We start from the raw sequence: 24,823 nt of genomic DNA, 5'->3' as shown, positions 1-24,823 counted from the left end.
AATAAAATAATAAAGATAAAAATGAGAATAAATTTAATAAGCTATAAGCTACCTGAGATAGCTTATAGCTTAAAGCTTTAAGCTACTGAAATAAGCTCATTCACCAAACACTTTTGAAGAGCTTTTAAGCTAGTCAAATAAGTTTTAAGCTAGTCAAATAAGTTATAAGCTAGCTGAAATGACATGCCAAACATAGCGTATTTCTCTTGTTATTTGAATATGTTAATGAGTGGTTTCACTTGCTAAAATGCTCTCTTTTTTCCTTCCCTCTTAAGTTTCTTTTTAGGTTATTGGTCAAATTAGTCCATAATTTTGTAAGCGAGTTTGATTTTAGTCCCTCGACGGAAAAATGACGTTTAGTGTCAGTCATTTTCATAATTACTGGATGTTTTTTACCGTCATTAAACATTATTTTTCTGCTGGAAGACTAAAATTAAACTCTCTTACAAAATCAGGGACTAATTTGACTATAAACCCGTAGTTAAATCATTTCTTTAATACACTTTTCTTATTTATTTATGCAGTGAATAATCTTTTTACTACTTTGCGACAATTGCACTTGCTAAATTAGCCATCAAATTTTTTTGGGTTATTGTCAGGGACTGTTGAGTTGAGCACGGTATAAAATGTATATATTTTCATTGTGTTGTTTCCATTTCTTTTGTTAATGTTGTTATTATAGATGTTCTGTTTTTGTTTATCACTGTGTTTTTGTTATTTTTTGGTTTAGATGCTTTGTTTTTTATTTAATCTTGTTATCAATTCCTAACATTTGGTTCTTAAATGTTTTTGAAAGGTAATTATTAAACCAAATTAAATCACCTGTTTTGAGGTGATGTGGATCCAAGATCCAAACCTTTACGAAAAGACTAATTGGGATTCCAGCACATGTGCTTCTCTGGAAACAACTCAAGCTTTATGTGTGTGTGTTTTTTTTTGGTCAAAAGCTTTATGTGTTTTTATGTGCTCTCTGTGTTACATGTGTGTTTTCTTTGTTTGGTATTGTATTAGTTGGAGAGTTAATGCTTGTATTGCTTGTTTTTATGAAATTTGTTGACGGGAAACTTTAAAGGATAATTGTGGTTTTAGTGAATGAAGAGTGTAATGATAAATTCTGATAAGTACCTTAATCTAAAACAAGAAATATCCTCTGTTCCCTTTCTCTCCAAACTAACCATATATATCAGTTCTATAAATTGGATAAGGGTAATAAACTATCAATCTCGTACCCTTCTTTTTCACATTTTGTGCATGGGGGGCTTCCCATGATTGTGCATATGCTGAAAAAATCAGTACGACCATGTGCATTATCATACAGTAAAGGAAGAGAGGTCCAGGTCCCCCTAGTGAAAGTCATACAGCGTCAACATCACAGCAACAACTAAAAACAAGATTCTAGGACCAGTTTGATTTGAACTTGTCCTTCTCGTTGTCTTCATCTTGGAATCTATGGACCGCAAAGCATAGATCTGCCCAGGCAACCTACTTGAAGGTGCCAATACATCAATAAAGTCGTCCAAAACCACATTGAAGGAATTAGTTCATTCATGTTTAACTAGAGGCCATGTGCTGTAATGTAAAAGGCTAGGCTTTCAATCATAAATTCAACTTAGTTGGTTTAAGAAAAGGGTGGATGCAAAATTATAGAAAAGTATTTAGGATAAACTATTAATAACACTACAAGAATAGTGCTAAATAGGGTCGGTTTTCCAACGCTAACAAAGAAAAAGGCAACACTATTATTGATTTAGCGTTGACGTCAGGACTCCCGTTAAATGGCTCCAAGCTAAAGCTAATACTTAGTGTCAGCTTAAATGTGTCACATTAATTACAATGTCTCTCATTTCTACACTCCACTTTCTAAGACTTGCATTTTCATGTAGTTAAGAACAATTTCAGAATTTTAATAGTATTTGAGAACAAATTTAATGCAATTAACTAAATTAACCAACTTTTTGAAGGGGGTGAAGTAGTGGATTGGTTTTTATAAAAAGGAACGGATATTATAGTTTGGATTGAGTTGGTTAACGAGACAAACACGGTTATGAACAACCCTGGTGTGGGGTTACCTTCAACCATTCAATACTCCAACTATAGCACATTAGCGTATTTGATTGATGTAGCCAAACTCAGCTAATTGAGAGAATTGATGGTTGTTTCTCCTAATCCAAATGATATGACAAATGACCAAAGCATACGGAAGGTATGGGTTTGGCTCTGAATAGGAGTTGGATAAGTGTCTGTTGTGAGTACGTACAACTATAAAGTTGTCAAAGATTTGGACCACCATTGCATATTATGATGTCTAATTCAAAACACAAAGCTTGGCCTCAGAGTCCCAGAAAGACCAGGGGACCATTTACTATGAGTTCGAGGCACAAAGTTGTACCTTGGTGGCTTGTTTGGCCCATTGTACTTGAGAAATACATGTATAAAAGAAGATGCTTTGGCTTTGAGAAAGTGAGAGGTGGTGTGAGTCTGAGAAGAGATGGGTGGTGTTGCTTGGACAGAAGAAGAAGATTACCTGCTCAAGAAATGCATACAGCAATACGGAGAAGGAAAGTGGCATCGCATTCCTCTATTGGCTGGTAATCTTAAATTCACTTTTTCTTTTCTTTTTCTTGAGTTTGCCGGTTGTATTCTCCTAGAAAATGAGTGCTCCATAATTTATAGCATGCTTGGACCCCCTTGCCCCCTTATCATTCCTGAGAATCAATTCTCAATTCTTTGAAACTATTCACAGAAACTTTTCCATAAAATTGACTATTGCTTTAGTATCAAGTGTGTAGAACGATTTCCAAAATGCACTTGATGGTAAAAAAGAAAATGGGATAGTTAGGCAAATTATATGATACCCTTTTAAAAATGAAGGGGCTTCATACCTTTTATCTTGATTTATCATGTTTTCCATCATCAATTTTTTTTTTATAATTTGCAATCTAGGTTTTTGTATTAAAAAAATGAACTAAATGGTACCACACTCTTTCTATTTAAATGGGTACCGGAGCCAAGCCCAATTTATAAGGGTGAAATAACTTGTTCATTTGGTAATGGCCTGAGAGATTTATGTCAACAGAGCATGACTGTCATTGCATAAACTGAATCTTGCCAGAGATTGAGAAGAACTATTACACTGGAATGGACTTTTACATTTACAATAAAAAGTTGTATTAAGTTTGTTCTTTGTTTTTTAATTGAGCTTATCCCTTCTTCAAAAGAAAGAAAAATTGTACAGTGAGACTACATTTTGGATAATACAAACAAACAAAAAAACCTTTTCAGCTGATTAGTTCTTCTTTAAATATTTGTGTGTTGAAGGTCTAAACAGGTGCCGAAAGAGTTGCAGGTTAAGATGGCTGAATTATCTTCGTCCAAACATCAAGAGAGGAAATTTTACTGATGAAGAAGTTGAAATGATTGTCAAACTCCACAAATTATTAGGCAACAGGTCAACTTTGACTTTGCAGCCTTTCTTTTCATTTTTTTCAGTGTGTGTTAACCTCGTGGTTTTGTATTCATACTAACAGGCATTACTCTTTTGGGTAAATAATTTAGTTAATCACTGAATACATCAAATGCTCATGAGATAAGCATATACTTAAAAGCTGATTTGAGAACCATACTGAAATAAGCTCAAAATATAAGATATATATAGGTATGAGAGCCCATTCATAAGCTAATGTAAGCATGAAAATAAACTCAAAACAACTTATAAGTTGATTATAAACTATTTACATATGCTCTTCAAAACACTTGCACATGTGTATATGCTATTACATAAATTCAAACAAACTCCTTCAAACATGGCCTAAGCATGTTGCAACTCTTTTCCAGGTGGTCACTGATTGCTGGAAGGCTACCAGGAAGGACTGCTAATGATGTGAAAAACTATTGGAACTGTCATCTGAGTAAAAAACTAAATGCTCAAGAAGCTGAAGATCACAGAGAACTAACAAAAGATGTTCAAGTCATTAGACCCCAGCCTAGAAACATAGGTTCAAGCTCAATGAAGAGGATGAGCCAGAGTGAGTCTCCAACTGACCAAGGAGTTCAACAAGAGAATATTGGCGTGACATTTGATGCTGGAGGGCAGAGTCATAATCCTGAATCACAACAAGAGAGCATGTATCCAGGCTTGAACCAACAGGGCATGGTTGGTTGTGAGTTTCCAATGGACTTTCAATTAGAAGGATTTGAAACAATGGCAAGTGGAGAGGGTAGTAGCAGCCAGTGGAATTGGGATGATTTGTTCTTGGACATGGATCCTTATAACGAATTTTCTTCTTAGATTATGATCCTGCTACGGTAGAGAAAGCCTAGGTGTTGTACCTGGCTGTGTATCAATGTTAAGGTTAAAATGTTTTGAGGAAAATGGTGGCCACATTGATGTATTTTCACTCGAATGGAACATCATGCCTTTCTCTCAAATCAGACCATTGCTTTAAATAAATTTAGCTCTAACTATTGTCGTGTGTGTTGGCTAAGAAAGCAACACAATGATTCTCTAAACAAACAATTACTCGAAGAAGTGACTCTCTTACTCAATGTATGTTCTAAAGATACTCCAAAAAACTCTTAGTTTTTGTTATTGAGATGTGAGAGACGAATAGTTGAATGTAACTAAGGTAATGAAGAAAAACGACTAATTAATAATTGACCATGGCTTATAAACAAGTAAAGGCTTAAAATAAAAGCCGAAAGGAGTTAAAAAAGGTTGAAATAAGTAAAGAACTTGGAAAAATAAATGGAATTCGGGAAATTTTTATGTTTGATTGATGATTTGATTGTCTGTTTGTATAAATAACTTCATCCCTATTTATAGGTAGAGTTCAGCTGACTATAACTATTGATCAAGTCTATAAACACTAACGCATGTCTTACATTATCGTGGAGTGTTATTGTCTTCTCACTCCTAGTCAGCATGGAAGACTAATCATCCTTGTATCGGCTAGCTCCTAGTTTGGAATGACCTTCCCATATTCAAGGAAAATAACCATATCCAATTTCCACGTGAATGAACTTGTTCTTGAGTATATATCTAAAAATATATTCACTTCCAGGCCTAGGTTTATGTATTTGTCAAGCAAGTCCGTCCAAATGCAAGATTTCTCTTTCATTCGGCTGCCTTACTCAAATTCGACAAACGACTAATTGCTTGCATATCATGCACATTTTCGGCATACATTTATAGTCGTTATGAGGTGGCTAGTTTTTTCCTACCAACATATTGCCGCCCTGCATTCTCAATTTTAGTTGTTACGTGCTAATATCATAATCATAATGTAACAATTTGTTTAACCTGCTTGAAAAAAAATGTTATTATTTGGCATCTATTCTCTCAACTCAAGTTTTGAATTTTTCCTTCTCACTCGATTCATTCTATTGCATAAGCTCTTCAGCTATTTTGTTCTCTTTCTTTCCTGTAGCACCCATCTCATTACCTTAGTCGTTTAATCTTCTTACTATTTCTAACAATAATGATTCCCAAAATCTAAATTATTCATACGGTTGGCAAAACCCTTATGCTTCACATCACTCGAAAGACTCTTCTCTAATGGAGGAAAGAGTCTAGAAAACTATTGAAGTTCGCTCCTCTGCTACCTCCCTTGTTCATGACTTGACTCCTTTCAAAAGTTCTAGCACTAGGAACCTTCTAGGTTTTCATACCTAGAACTGAGACGAAATTCCTCTAATTCTCAATGGCTTCATTGCTACAAGAGGCTTTTCAGCCTCCGCTAATTAACTTGCGACTAGTATCACTTAGTTGCTTGTCGCATGTTGTTAAAAAAACTTACTCTGTGAAGACTTATTGGATCTTACAACATTTTAAGTTGTTTTCACTTTAATTTTCATAAAATGTTTATATGAGCCTATGGTAAGTATACAAGCTACCTTTAAATCGTTTTTGTGCTATTTTAATAAACTTTTCAAATTAATTTATAAATAGACACATATGTTGAGGAAGAAAGAATGATATGAAGGTGTGTGGAAAGTCCAAATCATCATTGAGTTAACCATGTAAGTATGCTGACACAGAGGCGGATCTACTGCCTGGCCACCCTGGGCCCGTGCCCAGGCTCTGGCAAAAAAAAAAGGTTTTTCTTTGGCCCATATCATATTTTGGGCCACAAAAAATAAAATAAAAAGGACAAATGTAAAGGTAAGGGAAAAATTCAGGGACTAGTTCATAAAAACAAAATTCTGAAACCCTATTCTTTCACTTGCTCGATTGTTCATTGCTCACGCACGGCTTCACCACTTCCTTCACGCACGGCTTCACCTCTGCTCACCATTGTTCAATTGCTCCTTCCACCAAACCACCAAGCAGAAGCAGGTAAACTTCTTAATCAATTGTGACTTTGTCTCTGTCCTCTGACTCTGATTCTCTGAATCGATTGTGTTGGCGTGGGTGGGTGAGGCCGTGAGGGTCTGGAACTGTATCTCTGTGAATCGATTGTGCTGGCGTGGGTGGGTGAGACCGTGAGCCTGAGAGTGTGAGACGGTGAGTGAAGCAAGGCAGTGGCGGTGGGTGAGGTGAAGAGGGTTGTGTCACGCGGTGTGGTTGCCTGTGGGAAGGGGGTGAGTGAAGAAGTGAGACTATGAGAGACAGAGAGAGTGTGGGTGGGCGGTTTGTCAATTTCATTGTGAGATTGAGATTTGAGAAGAAGCACGTGGTTACAGAGTCAGAATGTGAGATTGAGAAGCATGTAGTCATTGTGGTGAAAGAGTGAGTGAGAGAGACAGAGTGAGGTTTTGGATTCCAATTCCTCTGTTTTGTCTTCAATTTTTCCCTGCCAATTGGCCCTCAAGAAAGGTTTTGGCTTCAATTTTGCAGCTCACACATACGACCTGTCGTCGGGACATACAGATTCGACCTCTGAATCTGATGATGGATTCCACTCTCTGATGCTTTGCGTTTTTTTAAGCTATGATCCTCATGAAAGTTATGATCTATTCTTGATTCACATCATCCACAAACTCTCCAGTTTTTTATTTCAATTTCGCACTCGTTTTCATCCATTATTCTGGTGGCTTTCCATTTTATTGTGGTGGCAATATACTGATATGTTATATCATGTTGAAGGATTTTTCATACACTTGGATGCAACATTCATAGCCCAGTGGCATTTTTTAGCAAGGAATTGCCAGCTAGTTGCGACGTGTTATAAGGTGGTGGATTCTAACTGAAAGTTAATTCCTTAGTTTAGTATTTGATTTTATTTAATATATATATACCATTTTGGTCATTACACTATACACTAACATACAATTTTAGTCAAAGTTACTCATATGAAAGCATCCAAACGTAAATCACGTCTTTGTCAGATTCAATTTTATCCGATCCAAATCTCCTAACTGATCCAAACATATCCAATGTTGCCCAGGCTCCACATAATTTCTGGATCCGCCACTTCTAGTAGTCTTTTAGCCACATCGGGTTTTTTTGAAAAATGAAGACTAATACCATGTAATTAAATTGGTTCAGTGAATAAACCCTCTTGTTTTGAAAGTAGGTGACTAAAATTGCTCCCCTATTTCAGAAAGACAAAATATATTTAACCTATTTAATTGTAGTGCCTATGTAAAAAATAGACACACTTATTATCATAAAATACTTAATTAATTTGTTTATCCAAATGAAAAACACACCCAAAGGTTATCAACAAAAGTCCATTATTACTTTCAAAAAAAAATCCATAATTTGGGTCCAACAAAAAAAAAAGCAGAACTCGTAGGCTGTGATTGGAATGAAGGAATTGGGTTTGAGTCTTAAAATGAAGCTATTCGTGTTCTCATTTTCCCGCCACAAATGTTGATGTTCCCGCCATCTCACACCTCATACAGAAGGTCATAAACTACTTTATGTCGAAACTACGCCGTTTTACCCATTTCAAACCATAAATTTACGCCTCTTATCTCTGAGTTCCGCCTCCCATTACAGCCGCTCGCCGCTGCTTAAATCCGCCGTCCGTCGCCGTTGGCCGTGTCATCTGCAACAGGTATGACTTTGGTTTCTCTTACTCTGTTCTCTTGCATACAAGTTTACTTGCCTCGCCCATCGTTTCAAATGCGTCCAAACTTGAATTCACTTCCTTGGTATTCGGATTTTGAGATCAATTTCTAGGGTTTAACTCATTTATCTTGTGGTTGTGCTTTGAATGCTCTAATTCCAGATCAGCCTGAAAAACCATGTTTTTCTTGAGGCTTTATATATCAATTGCATCATAGATTTGGCGTTTTCTAGTGATTAATTTTCCTCCTTTTCATAAATAATTTGATATTACCTCTATCATTTGTTTGTAGCTATGATCTTAGACACTGAAACTTTTCTCATTTTCTGGTTGAAGTTGTGCACCTTGAATGGTTTTAATTCAGTCAGATGACAAAAATGAAAGGTTCTGTTTCGGTACTCTGGGTTTATCAATGTGGAAATTCTTGTTGGTTGCTTATAGTTGTAGCAATTGGGTAATGAGAAATAGTTATATAGCAACTTGACCCTTTTCTTGTATGAGGTCAAAGCTTATGAGTGATCACTTGTTTAATTCTCATTTTTCCCCCTATTACTATTCTAGTTAGAAACTGGTTTGATTTATTTGTAGTTTTTTTTTTCTTATTCAGTGAGATGCACAACTTCTGCCTCTCCATATATTCCAACATGTTGAACATGCTTTAGTTTTTTTTGTCGAGATGTTGAACAATATTATATTATGTTTCTTGAATGCCCTTTTAATTTAAGCCCTAATTTGTATATGATTTCATCATGTTTATATACAATTACATATACACTAACGTATGCACCCGGTACCAGTATCTGTGCATCCTAGATCATCACTCACTTCTCTCTTCAATTCAACTACTTCAAGTTTGGAATTCCAGTTGATGCCCAAAATGATTACTGATCAAGAACTTGACTTCAATCCCAATTATCTCAAACTATATTACGGTTAGTTACATTCTAATTCCCACTTTTTTATCATCTTAAGTTTGGGAAATTAGTATAATCTCTATTTCTTTGTAATGAATTTTAACCTTTTAAAGGTTTCCTCTTCTTTTCTTTTCATTTTCCCCAGGAAAGTTGTTTCCTTTCACTGATATATTTAGATGGATGTCTTATGGCAATGGTATGTAAACCCCCCCTTTTTATTTCAATTAGTAATTATCATCAAACAAACTCATGTTTATGATGAATGATGATGCATCCTGAAATTGAAATGAAAATTTTCATTTCTTATTAATTTTTTCACGTGGGCATCTAATTGTGTAGATGGGAAGCACCCTGGTTGTGATTCATCCTACTTTGGCCGAAGAGAGTTTTCATTCACTCTGGAAAATGATATTTATCTGCGGTTCCAATCTTTCAACAATGCCCTTGAGCTCGAAAACTCCATCAAAGAAAAGTCCCCATTTAAGATAGACATTGGACCTGTCTACACTGTCGATGTAACACGTCCCCTTTCCTCCCAAATCATTTATTGATTACTAATTCGGTGTGTTTTGTGTGTGCTGAGTTGACATAGCAGAGATGATGCTTGTTTGCTTTTGTCTTTTATCCAATCCTCATTTTATTTACTCCTAGTCTTTTCCTAACATGTGTTTCAGCCTGCAAAAAGGCATGCCTATGCACAGGGTGATAATAAAGTTTTCGCACCTGTTGAGAGAGAGTTGATTTTTGATATAGTAAGATTTTTAAAATCCAACTTCTAAGTGAAACATTTGGCGCTGTGGACTTCTTCACATTTGTTACCCTCATCCTTTTGGGGTTTTTGTAGGATATGTCAGATTATGATGATGTTAGATACTGCTGCTCTGGTGCGGATGTTTGCTTGAACTGCTGGCCGTTGATGACTATAGCTATCAAAGTGATTGATACGGCCTTGAGAGGTAGAACTTTGCATCTTATATGATATTGGGGAGGTTGTTGCGCTATTTGTCATTTATATTGTTCATTAAATGATAGGACATGGAGTGAACAGAGTCGATTTGTGGAAACACTATGAAATAATAGAAGCTCCCTTGCAAGGATGATCCTCCCAAGTCATAGCATAGCAGGGAAAATAACTTTACTAGATGTAGTTGTAGCTCTGCATAATAGGTTAACTATGCCAAAGCAGAAAGAGATGTGACTTCTTTTTAAATGTTAATGAGAATATCTGTAGGAAAGCTCACTTGAAAGTAGGAGAAATTGTATTATTACTTCTTAATCAGAATACAAAGGGTAATTACATTATATAGAAGAAGACTAATCCTAAATAAGGAAATAACTAATTATGTACACAATCTCCTAATAAGAGAATAAATCTCCTAATACTGAATATAATCTTCTAATAATAATTCTTATATTAATTCCTTATTTACAACACCCCCCCTCAAGCTGGTGAATGAATATCTATCATTCCCAGCTTGCAAGTAAGCTCTCGAAACCGCTCCAAGGGAAGTCATTTGGTGAGCACATCAGCCAACTGAAGTCCTGAGGGGACATACTGTGTAGATATTAGACCACTATCCAATTTCTCTTTGATGAAGTGCCGGTCTATCTATATGTGCTTTGTTCTGTCGTGTTGGACTGGATTATGAGCAATACTAATGGCAGATTTATTATCACAGAAGAGTCTCATGGGAGCTTCATACTTTATTTTCAAATCATCCAGTATGATCTTCATCCACAACAGTTCACAAACTCCTTGAGCCATGGCTCTAAACTCTGCCTCTGCGCTTGATCTGGCAACTACATTCTGCTTCTTGCTCCTCCATGTAACTAAATTTCCACCCAAGAACATACAATATCCTGTAGTGGATCTCCTGTCAACAATTGACCCTGCATAATCTGCATCAGTATAAACCTCCATAGACAACTGCTCACTCTTCTTGAACAGCAGACCTCTCCCTGGACTTGCCTTCAGATACTGCAAGATTCTATCCACAGCCTGTAAGTGTCTCTCCTGTGGGTCATGCATGAATTGACTGACAACACTAACAGGATAAGCTATGTCAGGCCTAGTGTGAGATAGATAAATGAGCTTCCCCACAAGTCTCTGATATTGAGCCTTATCAACCCTAAGGTCCTCCTCACTACTTCCAATCTTGTGGTTTTGCTCTATAGGCACTCCAATGGGCTTACAACCCAATTTACCAGTCTCTTTGAGAAGATCAAGGACATACTTTCTTTGAGATATGAAAATCCCTTGCTTCGAGTATGCCACCTCCATACCTAGGAAATATTTCAGTTTTCCAAGATCCTTCATTTCAAATTGGGCTGCCAACTGTTTCCTCAGATTCTGCTTCTCAAGTTCATCATTACCTGCAATGATCATATCGTCTACATAGACTAACAGAAGAGTGAGTTTACCATTTTGAGTATGTTTGATAAAGAGGGTATGATCACCTTGGCTTTGTTTATAACCCAGAGACACCATAGCATTAGTGAATCTCCCAAACCAAGCTCGGGGTGACTGTTTGAGCCCATATAGGGCCTTCTTCAGTTTGCACACCTTATTTCTTCCTGAAGTAGGGTCATACCCCGGTGGAATCTCCATATACACCTCTTCCTCCAAATCTCCATGCAAGAAAGCATTTTTAACATCAAACTGTTGCAACTCCCAATCAAAATGAGCTGCTAAGGAAAGAATGATCCTTACAGTGTTCATTTTTGCTACCGGAGCAAATGTCTCTTCATAATCAATTCCATAGGTCTGGGTGTATCCCTTTGCAACTAGCCTCGCCTTATACCTGTCAAGTGTGCCATCAGATCGGTACTTCACGGTATAAATCCACCTGCAACCTACTGTCCTCTTGTCATTTGGCTTCTCAACAATCTCCCAAGTTCCATTTTTGTCCAGTGCATGCATCTCTTCATTCATGGCTTGAATCCAGTTCTTATCTTTTAATGCTTCTTGTACTGATGTAGGGACTCTAATAGAGTCAATAGCTGAAATAAAACTCTGATGCTGCACAGAAAGATTTTGAGTAGACACAAACTGGGATATAGGGTACTTGGCACAAGAACGTTTTCCTTTTCGTAAGGCAATAGGTAAGTCATCAAGGTTATGCTCATAGGAATTACTAGGTTCAGGGTTCGCAACACTTACCTCAGGATCAGACGATTGGACTTGTTGACGGGTTTTACTTTCCGCTGGTACTTTATCCTGAACCTGTCAACATTATTCTGATCTGGTACTACTTCAGAACCATTGTCATCATTCTCATCTGGTACTAGTTCAGGACCATTGTCATCATTCTGATTTGGTACTAGTTCAGGACCATTGTCATCATCATCACTGTCCTCAGTGATAGGAATAGAGGAAGGCATCAAGGGATCCTGTAGAAGAGGAATAACAGACAATTCTGGAGACTCAACTTCCTGAGTATTCCCCCCTGAAGCTGAGGATTGGGATAAAAAGACTCTGATTCTTGAAAAGTAACATCCATGGATATATAGACACGACGACTAGGAGAATGATAACACTTGTAGCCCTTTTTATCTGAGGCATATCCTATAAAGATGCACTTAATAGCCCGAGGATCTAACTTACCCCGATGATGACCGTGAACATGGACAAAGGCGGAACAACCAAATACACGACTTTGAAGACCTGACTTAATGGGCACAGACGGAAAGAAGTTAGTCATAACCTGCACAGGACTAACACTAGATAAAACCCTAGAAGGTAACCTATTAATTAAATAAGCAGCAGTCAAGACAGCTTCCCCCCAATAAAACTTAGGAACATTCATTTGAAAGAGTAAAGCTCGAGTGATTTCAAGAAGATGACGATTTTTCCTTTCAGCAACCCCATTTTGTTGTGGGGTGTCAACACAAGTCAACTCATGAACCACACCATTTTTTGTAAGAAATTCAGAAAAATTCTTGTTAACATACTCTTTCCCATTGTCTGACCTTAACCTCTTAATAGGTTTCCCAAACTGTGTTCTAATCATGTGGAAAAAGTTAACAAATAATTGAAACACCTCAGACTTATCTTTCATAAGAAAAACCCATGTAATCCGAGTACAATCATCAATAAAAGTAACAAACCATTTTGCACCAGAAACATTAGAAATGGACGAAGGTCCCCACACATCAGAGTGAACAAGATCAAAAGGTTGAGCACATTTATTATTACTAGGAAGAAAAGTTGAACGATGATGCTTAGAAAACTGACAAACATCACAATGAAAAGATTCGACTGACACTTTTGAAAATAAATGGGGAAACATGGTCCTAAGAATACTAAAAGGAGGATGCCCAAGACGCTTGTGCCGCAACCATATTTGAGAAGTATTCCAGGACTCTGAATTCGTCTGATGACACTTGCTTTCCTCGTGCCGTAGACAGTATAACCCGTCCTGTTCCTTAGCAATCCCAATTATCTGTCCCGTGGCAAGATCCTGAAAAACACCATGTGAGTGGAAAAAGGTTACAGCACAGTTCAAGTCTCGAGTGAGTTTATGGATGGACAAAAGATTGTTAGAAAGCTTTGGGACATGAAGCACATGCTTTAAGGGAAGAGATGGACTAAGGTGAATATTACCACATCCCGTAATCTGGTTTTGGGATCCATTAGCAACAGTGATATAGTGTTTTTCAGGGTAAGTGGAATAAGAAGATAAATGTGAGGGGTGAGGTGTCATATGATCTGTAGCACCAGAGTCAATAATCCAGTCATTTTCAGTACTCAAAGCATTAAGAGATAAGAAGGTAGAACTCTTACCAGTCATTGTGAGAGAACAAGAACCAGAGGGCTTACTCAATGAGTCCATAAAAGCTCTCAGACGCTCCAATTCTGCTTTGCTAAGGCTAGGGACATCTTCTGCTGGTGGTACAGGTGGGACTTCACCATCATTTTCCATGTCAGAAGTTGTGTGATTTGCGCGTCTCTGCGGAGCACCTTTGGACCCCCTCATACGTCTAAGGACGTTTTCCCTTCCATAAAGTTTGAAACAGTACTCTTTGGTGTGACCAGACCTCTTACAGTAAGTGCAACGATCATCACGGTTGAAGAGATCATCACGGTTGAAGCGATCATCACGGTTGGGGCGATCATCACGGTTAGGGTGTCCGGAAGAGGTGGATCCTTTTATGGGACCCTTTCCAGAGGCTAAGGCTGAACCATCAACTGATTTGTCTTCCACCATCACTGTCCTCCTAGTTTCTTCACCACGAACTATAAAGAACACCTCTGAGAGAGAAGGGAGTTGCTCTTTACCCAAAACTTGGACCCGAATCGGATCAAATTCAGAGTTAAGCCCAGAGAGAAACTTAAAGATTCGCGCTTTTTCAATAAATTTATTCAATGTTGTGGAGTCAGCATCACACTTCATCTTCAGATTTTGATACTGATCTAATTCAATCCATAGACCATTCAAGGTCCCATAGTAATCTGTCACGGAGAGAGTTCCTTGCTTAGATTGAAAACTTTATTTTCCAATTCATAACAAGCTGAGAGATCTTGTTTCTTAGAATATGCATGTGCCAGATTATTCCAAATCTCCTTAGCAGTAGGGAAAAACATATAATTCCGGCTAATTTCCGGAATCATGGAGTACCAAAACCAGGTCATAATAAGAGAATTCTCTTCACGCCATGTGTCATATTGTGGATCAGTTTCAGCAGGGGCTTTTTCTTCAATATAACTGATTTTCTTGCGACTTATGAGAGTGTGACGGATGAGCTCAGACCATTGGAGGTAGTTGCGCCCATCCAAGCGAAAGGAACCTTGTAATACCGGGAGATCTTTGTGGGTCAAAGGTGGAAGAGAGACTTTCACTCCAGAAGTGAGTTTCTCCTTAGGTATGGGAATCTCGTCTCCAGACATACTGAGAGATGTTACTGTAGAAGGGAAACAAGAGGAAAAATAACAGAAACAGAGAAGATTGCACTCTCCTTGAATGGAAGAACCAAAGGCTTCTCAAGAAAAAACACCAACAAAGTGAGGAAACGACCCTCAGAACAAGACCAAAAGGCACGGGGAACCCTCTCTGTGCAATCGGAGTAACGAACAGAGGATGGCAGGCCGGTGATGAAGAGCACAGGCCTCCAAACGGTATAAGCCAACAGTGGCAAAACAGGAAACGTTACCAGATAAAAGGGCCGTAATAAGACGGCTAGGGTTTTTTTCGCAGAAGCAGAACTCCCAAGATCGGGAGCTCTGATACCAACTTGAAAGTAGGAGAAATTGTATTATTACTTCTTAATCAGAATACAAAGGGTAATTACATTATATAGAAGAAGACTAATCCTAAATAAGGAAATAACTAATTATGTACACAATCTCCTAATAAGAGAATAAATCTCCTAATACTGAATATAATCTTCTAATAATAATTCTTATATTAATTCCTTATTTACAACAGAAAGCTAAGCTGCATATTGTACATTTCAGCTTCTTAGTTATTTGAATCATTGTTGATCCTGGGAAACATATGGCGTCAACATTCCATAATATCTCGGTTAGATGAGGCTTAGTGCTTATGTTAGCATTTACTTTGTGATATTTAGCTTTTTGATTTTACGCCTATTACATGTTGAGGTTCATCGGACATCCCTTGGGCATTTTTTTCATCGCTTTTCTATTATTCCACTGTACATAATGGCTGAATCACTATGTCAAGGGCTGATAAATTCAATCATATCCAACTTGCCATAAATTCATATGCATTAACTTATTACAGAATATGATTGAATTTATCTGGTGATTATTGAATTCACTAAATTTTGTTCACCATTCTACCAAATCAAATGGGTGTTTGGGAGGGGGGAGAATCTCCTGGACCCATGGTAACTGTTGTGCTAATGTCTGATTTGGGGCTACATTTTTCAGATGACTTTGGTTTCAAGCACATTCTCTGGGTCTATAGTGGACGAAGAGGTGTTCATTGCTGGGTTTGTGATCGGAAGGCAAGAAGGTGAGACAAAAAGCAATCTAGTAATAATCCACTTGTGACCATGCACATTATCATATATTGAAATATGTTTACTCGTACAGGTTGACTAATGAGCAAAGAGCTGCTATTGCTGACTATTTTCGTGTCTACAAGGTAGTATCCCTTAGTAACGACTAGTGAGCTTGTCAATACTTTTATCATGTTTGTTGATTTCATATTCTGTTCAGGGCAATGAAAATACTCATAAGAAGATTTCTTTGACTGGCGCTGCTCTTCATCCTTTCTTGGCGTAAGTCTTAATATGGATGATGTGCTCTTCATATTCTTGTTTCATATCTTAAGCAGTATTTTTCTTTTCCAGAACATCATACACTAGCGTTCTCAAACATTTCTTTGAGAAAAATCTACTGACAAGTCAAAATTTACTTGCTACTGAGGAGAGATATGAGAAGATCCTTGACATGATTCCAGATGAATGTACTATTTTTTCTTTGTTTCATTCGTTCCATCATATGAATATTTTTATTTCACTTTCCTGTTATTATCTTATGCAAGGCATGAGTTACTTTTGCAGCTATTGCTTCTGAACTTAGGGGAAAATGGCAAGACAGTAGACGGTCCTCTAGTACAAAAGAAGACATTAATGTTGTGCGATGGGAACAGTGCAAACAATTGCTGCAATCTGGAAAAAATAAGGTAGAAAAATTCCCTTTGGGTAATTTAGAATCAAGCTGACAGTGTCACAGTGGTATCTGAACTCTGCCATATTTGCACATCGATGAATTTTTTTTTGAATGAGCATGGTTCTCTCAGAGTCTCAGTCTCATCAGCAATAGATTGGTTTGGAAATTCTTGCTGTAGCATAAAATAGTATTTACTTTCTTCCATTGTTTGTTTAGTATACTTGTAAATTATATGTTTCATTGCAGGAAATCATACAACATTTGCTGTAACAAATATTATTTTGATGTTGGTATTTATTTTTAATATTTTGTTAATCCTTTTTGTAGCCACAAGGACTACGAAGGTGCGTTGAAGAGATTGTGTTCTGCTATACTTACCCCAGGCTAGATATGGAGGTATTCCTATCACCTGCCTCCTTTTATTTGCCAATCCTCTTCGACCTTTCATGCTATTGTCATAGTTTTGCACATTCATAGTGCTTGGCAGCAAGTATATATAGACGACCAACACTTCCATTGGCTAACTTTTTTTTGGATTTCATTATGACGATTCATGTTTTAGGTTTCAAAACATATGAATCATTTGCTTAAAGCACCATTCTGTGTACATCCAAAAACAGGTCAGTGTCTTGTATGCTGTGTACAATTTGTTATTGAGCTGTCTGATTTTTCACATGAAGGTTGATAATTTACTGATACATTTCAATCATGTGCTATTGCCTTTCAGTTTTACTTTTGATATTTAAAATAGAAAACTGAAATGATAATTTGTTCAAATTAAAATTTTTAGATACTCATTAAGATAATTTGATCGTTGAGCATAACATGGTCATTTTCTTTGTTCTAGGCCGTGTCTGTGTCCCTATCGATCCAAATCGGTGTGAGGAGTTTGATCCTACTACAGTTCCCACTCTTTCGCAGGTAAACATAATTTTCTCAACTATTTGTTCAGCTTTTATAGATATGTTTTCCATTTATTACTTGGAGTCGCAACCGAGCACCCTTCAACCTATTCTCATGTGTGAAAAAGGAAACATCTCCATTTTATCCTACCACTACTCTGTGAACTACACATCTATCAGCATTTCATATGTTTATGTGAATCTTTATCCTAATTTTCAATGTTGCAGCTGCTAGAAGAGCTTAATAATGAAGGCTCGAAAGCTGATGTTGATGGTGGTATGTTAATTTTGTACTCCATAATCTAATTGCGACTTGGAATCCAGTACTAGTGAAAGTGATTTTGATACCTTGTTTGATACCAGAAGGGAAGGGAACTTCGCTTGGAAATGACATAACGTTCTTCAGATCATCATTCTTACAGCCTTTACTTAAAGCTTGCAAGGTATAGATCATATTTAATTGTTCAAAATAGTAAGTTTTCACCCAAACAACATTTTATTGTTGCATTAAAAAGCTTGTGCAATGCATACATGATACATCTGTATTCTACCCCAAAACTTTGAGTGCCATTAGGCAACCTCTCCAAAAGTTGGTGTTGATGCTGTAAATCTTAATAATTTGAGAATAATATGTAATTACAGATTCAGCCTTATGTCATAACTGATGTTAGACCATGAACACTGCAGGAGGAGATAGAAAGTTCCTATAACTTAAAATTGCAGCAGTCAAAGAATTCCCTCGGTTGGTAGTGCCCCATCACATATTCATTGTTCATGTAAGGAGCTTTTGGAAACAATGGGGCCACTCCAGTTCATACGATCAAAGGATGACATGTTCATGGTATTTTAGAATTACTAAGGCCTTTCCCAACAACTACAACCTCTCTATTAACATTTCATTAGAGAAAGCAGTTGATTTTTAATCTGGGTTGCATCTTTTGCATAAATTTTGGAAGAAAAAGCTTAGGCGATTTGAGTTATCTTATGATGTTTATGCCATGCGTGTAGCAGTGATTCTTATGAAGTGGTTTGTAAAGGATTGCTAGTTTATTCTTATACATCTTTTTTGCTCCAGCAAACAACTGATAGTTGGATTAGCCAATTGTTGGTAATTGTTGGTATACATAGTTGGATTAGCCATGAAAACATGAATACGATCCAAATCCTCAAACCTTAAGCAAGCAATAGACTCTTGATACCAATTGATGTAGATCCAAGCTCCAACTCCATAGATCTAACCTTTGTCATGGATGTTAACTTGCTTGTGGGTGAAGGAACTAAAAGGATAAGAACTATAAAGTGGAAAGGGAGAAGAGGAGTTATGCGCCACATACCATGAGAATAAATAATGATAAGCATTTGGTGAGGGAAAATCACAAGTGATAGCACACTTGATAATTTCCAATGAGGTTTTCTAGAGAGAAAACTAAAGAGTTTCTATACCACTTACAAGATATGAATATCAACAAATGATCCAAAATATTCTAAATACAAAGAAAAGATTCATATATAGGTGGAGCTACTAAGAAATTCGGCCGAAGCAAGTTGGGCCAGATTCCTAAGGCTCAACTTGGCTCAAAGTGAGCAAACACCCTATTATAGACCAATGTACAATTTGACACAAGAAAAAGACAAATATACAAGTTCAAAACCCTAGTTGGTCGATATTCATGCTAAGCTCAATCCTAACTGTTAATCTTATATAACATAATTCTCAAATTAAACCTAAACATAAGTTGGCCCATATACAACCCAAATCAAAATACAAACAATGCCTTGTCAATATATCAGCACAAAACAAAAAAAATACAAAGAAAAACAATAAAGCTACATATATTGAAAATCATGTCTTAATAATTCCAATAAACTTTGTAATGTCCATCTCATGCATGTGTCATAAGCTTTGTAAAAACTAAGTTTTGTTTTCTCCCGTTGTCGTTATGTGCCGCTCTAGGGTCAAAAGTCCACTATACTGGTCATAGTAAGGTGCCGTCTATGCTCTTCATCATTTCTTTTACTAATTTCAAATAAATTCTATTTCATGTAATAAACTGCCAATCAAATTATTGTTATCGTCGTTATCATCATCGGCGATGGTTTCTAATAATATCATGAAAGATGTGTCATACTTACCCAGTTTCTTTTTTGTTCAAATGCGCGCCTAGCTTCAAATGAACGAAGGCATACTATAAGCTTCACTTGGATATTGAGAAATTGGCTGTAATTCAATTTCTTAAATAATGAGGCATTTCACCAATAAAGGGTTTATTCGAGTGGAAGAAGCAGGGTTGGTTCCGACATTTTGGAAGCTCTGGGCAATAATAAAAATAGACCCCTAATACCAGCTAATAACATCTTGAACATTAATTATTATAACTAAATTTTATTTTAGGGGAAAGTTTAATGAGATTTTTTTTGGGGCCCCTTCTTTTTGGAGGCCCCTGGGCTGTGGGCCTGCTTGCATAGGCTCAGGGCCGGCCCTGGGAAGAAGCGAAGAAGCACATATCTCTTTAAGCATTTTCTACTTTGGGGTTCGATTCCTAAATTTATGTACAAGAAAAAAGAACATTATCCGGAAGGATTCCACTTTAGTTCGTATGGTACTTTGAAAAAAAATTACTTTTATAAGGAATGAGTGCTCCAGAAGAAATATGTGTATTTTACATTAGAAGGATGAATGATTTGACTCCCAAAAATGATCTGTGTACCACTGATTTCTTGTAGAACGAGTACTCGATAGGAAATGTGTGTATTTTTTATTAGAAGAACGGGTGATTTAACTCCCATAATTGATAAATGTATTGCTCATTCCTTACAGACATTTAGACACCTGTAATTTATGATGGTTTTTAATCGATGCTTTATAGTGTTTGTACATGAATCAACGCAACGCTGTTTGGTTTCATTTTTCTTAGTCACGTCTCTGGGTTGCAAACTCAAAGAATGACCTATATAGTAAAATAATTTTTATTTCTACATACAGGAGGGGTAAAAAGTACCAAGAAATTAAATAACAATCCAGAATATTAATTTGAACACACTTGAAGTACTTGAGAAATACAAGCAGGCACTGCTAACCAATCTACATATCTAATAAACAAGAAAAGCTTAAAGGAAATCCATGTAATTAACATCACACTCATGCATGCATATATAGTACAGAAAACCAATTCAAATTTTGAGAGTAGGAGAGGAGGACTCTTGATTTTCCTTGTTTGCTACCGCAATAGCACGAGACTTTGCAATGAAAAATCCCAAGGTGTGTCCAGCAACAGCAGCTATGAAGATTCCAACGTTGAAGGACATGACAGCAAGCATCACCAGGTAAGCGAGACCGGTGCGAAAGAAATGGACAGAAGCCAGAATAAGCCCTCCCTTGAGGGGACTAGTCCCGCGCTTGACGAGTGGCTGGTTCGACAAAATCTCAGTCGTAATGGCTAAAGAGAACACAAAAAAGAGAGCTAAGATGTACATGCCAACACTGTTGTTAGGCCACCCAGAAAAAAGCACTGTGGCATGTTTTCCCCAATAGAAACTCATCTGCATCTCCATCGGCATCGTGCTGTTAGACATGGGCATGTCCATCTTCTCTGCCTGCGGTGAAAAAAATGTAATTGTGATAGAGAAGAAGAACCAATGGTGATAGAGACTTAGAGTTGCGTGCGTTAGCTTGGGCTATATTTTAAGGCTTTCATGACTGGCACTATTTTGTCCATATCATGTCATATTGGAAGTGAAATCGACAAAAATTGGGCTCAAAATGATTCTCTTTTGCTTAGTAAAATGTTGATATGTCATCAGGGAAAGTCTCCTCGAAATATGAGTCAGAATTTTAGAATTCTTGTTACATAGTTTTTTTTAATAATGTGAATGTTTTTTTTAACAAAACAAGGTGTAAAAAAATTTATTTAGTCTCCTTGGGTAATTTTGGCCAGCTTGGAGGGTGAGTTGGTTGAGGTTGTTAACATCCAAAAAAAGTTTGTGAATGCTAATACAATAAAAAATCCTTCGAACTTCGAAGGTTGCGTACTCAGCATTCTCAAAAAACTTTTGGATGCTAAAAAGACCAAACAATATTCACATAAAAATATGTGAATACTGTGAAAAAAGGAGAAGGAATCTCGTGTGGTATAACATCTCGATTTCACTATATTACATAATTATTTTTATGGGGGAAGAAACAAATTTCTGAATTAATTACGGACTTATTTAGAATTTAAAGGTAATTGGAGAGGAGTCTAAAGTCACATGCTGGTGACAAAGGAGAGCCAAAATCACTTGGTGAAGGAAACACCACTATGGCTACTTGGCACCTCTCCCTCTCCTAAATCCTTTAAGAAATACACCCCCTCTTAAGCCATGGAACCCTCCTTTCGCCTTCCCAAAACTCTATTTCTCTGCAACTAGCTAGAACTAGAAATCCTCTCCATGGCCATCTTCTTTCTCTTCTTTGTTCTTTGAAATCCTTGTTGAGTTCCCTAAAGTTCTTGTGTCAAAGTGTTTCTAGGCGTGAAAAGGTCGATTCTGGTGAGTTTAGCATCACTGTGGTCGCGTTTGAAGCATTTTTGGGCTCGTGTCCTTCAAATCTGGAAATTTTCCAGAATTCAATTTTCGAGGTATCTTCCGTTCCTAATCAATCATTGAGCTTATTTCAATGATTATAAATAGGAAAAATGTAGTTTTAGGCCATGGTTATAGCATTTTTGAGTTGACCAAGTAAATGAATATACATGCTTAGTTTTGTGCATGTAGGGTCAAGTTGACACGATAAATAGCTTATGTGTATCATAATGTATTCAATAAAACACGTAGACGATAATGGTGAGGTCAGGGAAGGAAAGATTGAGCCAGCGGAGGAGAAAAAAGTTTCACCCTCCTCGACCACTATCATCAACACCTTAAAGGTGATGAACACCACAAATCCTTGCCACAGAACCTACTGAATTATGTTATATGTAAACTTAAAAGTGCTTTGGATTTGAACAACAGAGAAGAAAAGCTAAGTCATGAGTTTTTCCATGGAAGCTGTAATTTTCAGCTTGAGGAACTTAACAATGGTAACTTTGATGGACGAACAGAACTTAGGGTGTATGATAGAGTAATTTATGTTCCTAGATAGGTACGCTACATATGTTGATTAAGGGAGGAATTGGATGATTAGAATGAGAATTAATTAATTTAGGTTAATGTAGGTAATTCATGATTAATTAAATTTAATAAAACTAAATAAGATTAGTGAATAACAAACCCTAGTATGAGATGCTAACTTAAGTCAGTTTAACATAGTTCATGGATATGCAAGACCAAAATTAGGTTTAATGAAACAAAGGAAGAGGGCATGGAATGAGAGATTAATGAAATATTTGGTTAAAATGGATAAGTTAAGTGAAATGAATATCATTGAATAAGAAAGTGATTAAGAACCCTAAACTTAAGCTTATAAGGGGTAGTGGAGGCCGAGAATAACCCAAAGTTGTATATAACGTGCTATATCTAAAAATGATATTTGAGATATTAAAGCTCGTTGCAGAGCTAACCTGATACGTGATCTTGGATAAGAAGGCGAACACTGAACATCCTGAGAATACTAAGACTTGAAAGAGGAACCTTCAAACCCTTAAGAACCTGCAAATCTGCAATCGAATCCAAGTTAGGTAGGAGGGGTTACCTCTTGGCTGAAAGCTAGGTTTATGTTATCACGGGGGTGCTTGCTATTGGTTGTCTAAGGTTGCTAATGGTGCGTGATGTAATGTGAATGTGTGTTGCAGTGTGAATATATGTGAATGCCTGATGATATATTTATGAGTGTGACACATGTATTTATATGTTTATGCCCATGGCCAATATGATAATATGATGGGATTTTGTATATGCTAACGTTGCATTGAGTAATGCAAATGCAATTGGAGATTCACATACCTAGGAATATGGTAGTGCTAAGCAAAGTTCATGACCGCAGAGTTGTTGTATTCGCCTCAAGGAGGAAAGAGTTGTGCTATATATAGAGTGTAACACCAAAAATTTTGTGGGCACAATAGTAACCCTTCCAAAATAAACATGTAAACATTTTCGTAAAATAGTCATAATAAAAAGCGAATGAATTTTTTGTTTTGTTTTTCAAAGGGCTTTCTCAAAAGATATCATGCATAACTTATGACCACAAGTTGACAGAACCCACAAATAAATAAATAATATATATATATATATATATATATATATATATATATATATAAAAAGAAGTAATCAGACTCAAAAGTCACTTAAGGCTCAAGGGTAAGCATGGAAAGAAATTCTATGTTCTTTACCAACAATAAAATGAGAGCAAGTTTTAAAATGAGCAACAACAATTCAAAGAGATCATCAGAAAAGGAACCTCTACAGTAGTCAATTGATTCACAATTTTTTTATAAACTGCTCATATGCTTAGCCACTGAAGAACCATTCATGTACTTCAAATTTACCCATCTCTAAATTAGGAATACCTTGTTCTCTGCATTTTTAGACTCAAATCCTTCAAATTTTTTTCACAAACTGTGGGCATTAATTCACTAGATACATGATGATAGATACTTTAATCTCTCTGCCTCCCTCCTATTTGGTGGCTCTCCAATTTCTCAATCTAGAGAATTCTAATTTATTTTTTCCTCTCTCACGTGACAGTAGCAGACAAGGTTTAATAAATAATAAGGGTATAAATCCTTTAATTGCATATGGGCTACGGCACATCAAAGCTTCAATTATTCCTTTTTTTTTTATCGATCTTTTAGACAATATGCAGTGGGCTCACTTAATTAGCGACCTACACAACACAAACTAAAATAAGTAAATTTTCAACTTTATTGCATGAATTTGACCACTGCATCCCAAATGATTGAAACGACCCCAGATGAAAATACATTTTTGCTTTGACCAAAAAAAAAATACATTATTGCATAAATGTTCTCTTATTTTGCACTTCACAATTAAACTTAAAATATGAGTATACACAACCAAGTGTTGAATACGTGTCAAATGACAATTCTTGTTATTTGTAACTCAAAAGTAAAAACACCAACATACTATCTTTTTGTTGGCAGGTTGGCATTGCAGCAAGGCAGAAGTCCAACATTTTGGTACCATTTTTGTAAAATAAATTTCACCAAGAATTCAGAAAAAAGAACACCCTAACGATGAATCAGTTTTGAATCGCTGGATTCATATCCATCCAACGGTAGCGCGTCACTGCTTTCCAAACGGACCAAATTCTACAGTTTTGAAGAATCCAATCCGCCTAATGACTTCTTCCGGAAGGCCTGCGTACCGAAAATCAAGAAACCAATGACGTGGCCGCCAATTGCGGCGAGGAAAACGCCGCCA

At 36.7% G+C, this 24,823-nt stretch overlaps 3 protein-coding genes across 10 annotated transcripts; 2 read left to right on the top strand and 1 right to left on the bottom strand.

The window, feature by feature from the left end:
* Window positions 1–2,431: 2,431 nt before the first annotated feature.
* On the top strand, window positions 2,432–4,541 carry LOC130729235 (transcription factor MYB113-like). Its single transcript, XM_057580909.1, has 3 exons — window positions 2,432–2,588; window positions 3,319–3,448; window positions 3,835–4,541. Exons 1-3 carry the CDS (start codon window positions 2,489–2,491, stop codon window positions 4,286–4,288), a joined length of 684 nt encoding a protein of 227 aa, XP_057436892.1. The 5' UTR covers window positions 2,432–2,488; the 3' UTR covers window positions 4,289–4,541.
* A 1,635-nt stretch (window positions 4,542–6,176) lies between these two features.
* Window positions 6,177–18,523, top strand: LOC130729232 (uncharacterized). 8 transcript variants are annotated; one of them, XM_057580902.1, is made up of 21 exons: window positions 6,177–6,334; window positions 6,836–6,943; window positions 7,085–7,170; window positions 7,728–7,848; window positions 7,943–8,000; window positions 8,810–8,944; window positions 9,072–9,122; window positions 9,266–9,441; window positions 9,601–9,678; window positions 9,771–9,882; window positions 15,819–15,903; window positions 15,984–16,035; window positions 16,110–16,171; window positions 16,244–16,359; window positions 16,457–16,578; window positions 16,893–16,961; window positions 17,128–17,185; window positions 17,413–17,486; window positions 17,696–17,744; window positions 17,831–17,910; window positions 18,155–18,523. In XM_057580902.1, the coding sequence occupies exons 6-21, from the start codon at window positions 8,881–8,883 to the stop codon at window positions 18,215–18,217; spliced, it is 1,311 nt and encodes a 436-aa protein (XP_057436885.1). In that variant the 5' UTR covers window positions 6,177–6,334; window positions 6,836–6,943; window positions 7,085–7,170; window positions 7,728–7,848; window positions 7,943–8,000; window positions 8,810–8,880; the 3' UTR covers window positions 18,218–18,523. The 8 variants fall into 8 exon arrangements, with proteins under 8 accessions (XP_057436885.1, XP_057436890.1, XP_057436883.1 ...); XM_057580907.1 differs by lacking the exon at window positions 7,728–7,848 and having other exon boundaries at window positions 17,834–17,910; XM_057580900.1 differs by lacking the exon at window positions 7,728–7,848.
* A 1,950-nt stretch (window positions 18,524–20,473) lies between these two features.
* Window positions 20,474–23,516, bottom strand: LOC130729233 (copper transporter 2-like). The gene is made up of 3 exons (XM_057580908.1): window positions 23,387–23,516; window positions 23,005–23,100; window positions 20,474–21,061 (listed from the first exon to the last, which is right to left on the bottom strand). The coding sequence occupies exon 3, from the start codon at window positions 21,050–21,052 to the stop codon at window positions 20,639–20,641; it is 414 nt and encodes a 137-aa protein (XP_057436891.1). The 5' UTR covers window positions 21,053–21,061; window positions 23,005–23,100; window positions 23,387–23,516; the 3' UTR covers window positions 20,474–20,638.
* Window positions 23,517–24,823: the final 1,307 nt, after the last annotated feature.

This window comes from Lotus japonicus, chromosome 1 (assembly GCF_012489685.1).
Source record: "Lotus japonicus ecotype B-129 chromosome 1, LjGifu_v1.2".
In the NCBI taxonomy this organism is placed as follows: domain Eukaryota; kingdom Viridiplantae; phylum Streptophyta; class Magnoliopsida; order Fabales; family Fabaceae; genus Lotus; species Lotus japonicus.
This window is presented reverse-complemented; position numbering and strand designations above follow the sequence as displayed.

Coding starts and splice junctions, on each gene's coding strand:
- LOC130729235 (XM_057580909.1), top strand. CDS start 2,489: ATGGGTGGTGTTGCTTGGACAGAAGAAGAAGATTACCTGCTCAAGAAA. Junction 2,589..3,318: donor TCGCATTCCTCTATTGGCTG/GTAATCTTAAAT, acceptor TGTGTGTTGAAG/GTCTAAACAGGTGCCGAAAG. Junction 3,449..3,834: donor CACAAATTATTAGGCAACAG/GTCAACTTTGAC, acceptor ACTCTTTTCCAG/GTGGTCACTGATTGCTGGAA.
- LOC130729232 (XM_057580903.1), top strand. CDS start 8,881: ATGCCCAAAATGATTACTGATCAAGAACTTGACTTCAATCCCAATTAT. Junction 9,883..15,818: donor GATTGATACGGCCTTGAGAG/GTAGAACTTTGC, acceptor TACATTTTTCAG/ATGACTTTGGTTTCAAGCAC. Junction 16,036..16,109: donor ACTATTTTCGTGTCTACAAG/GTAGTATCCCTT, acceptor TATTCTGTTCAG/GGCAATGAAAATACTCATAA.
- LOC130729233 (XM_057580908.1), bottom strand. CDS start 21,052: ATGGACATGCCCATGTCTAACAGCACGATGCCGATGGAGATGCAGATG.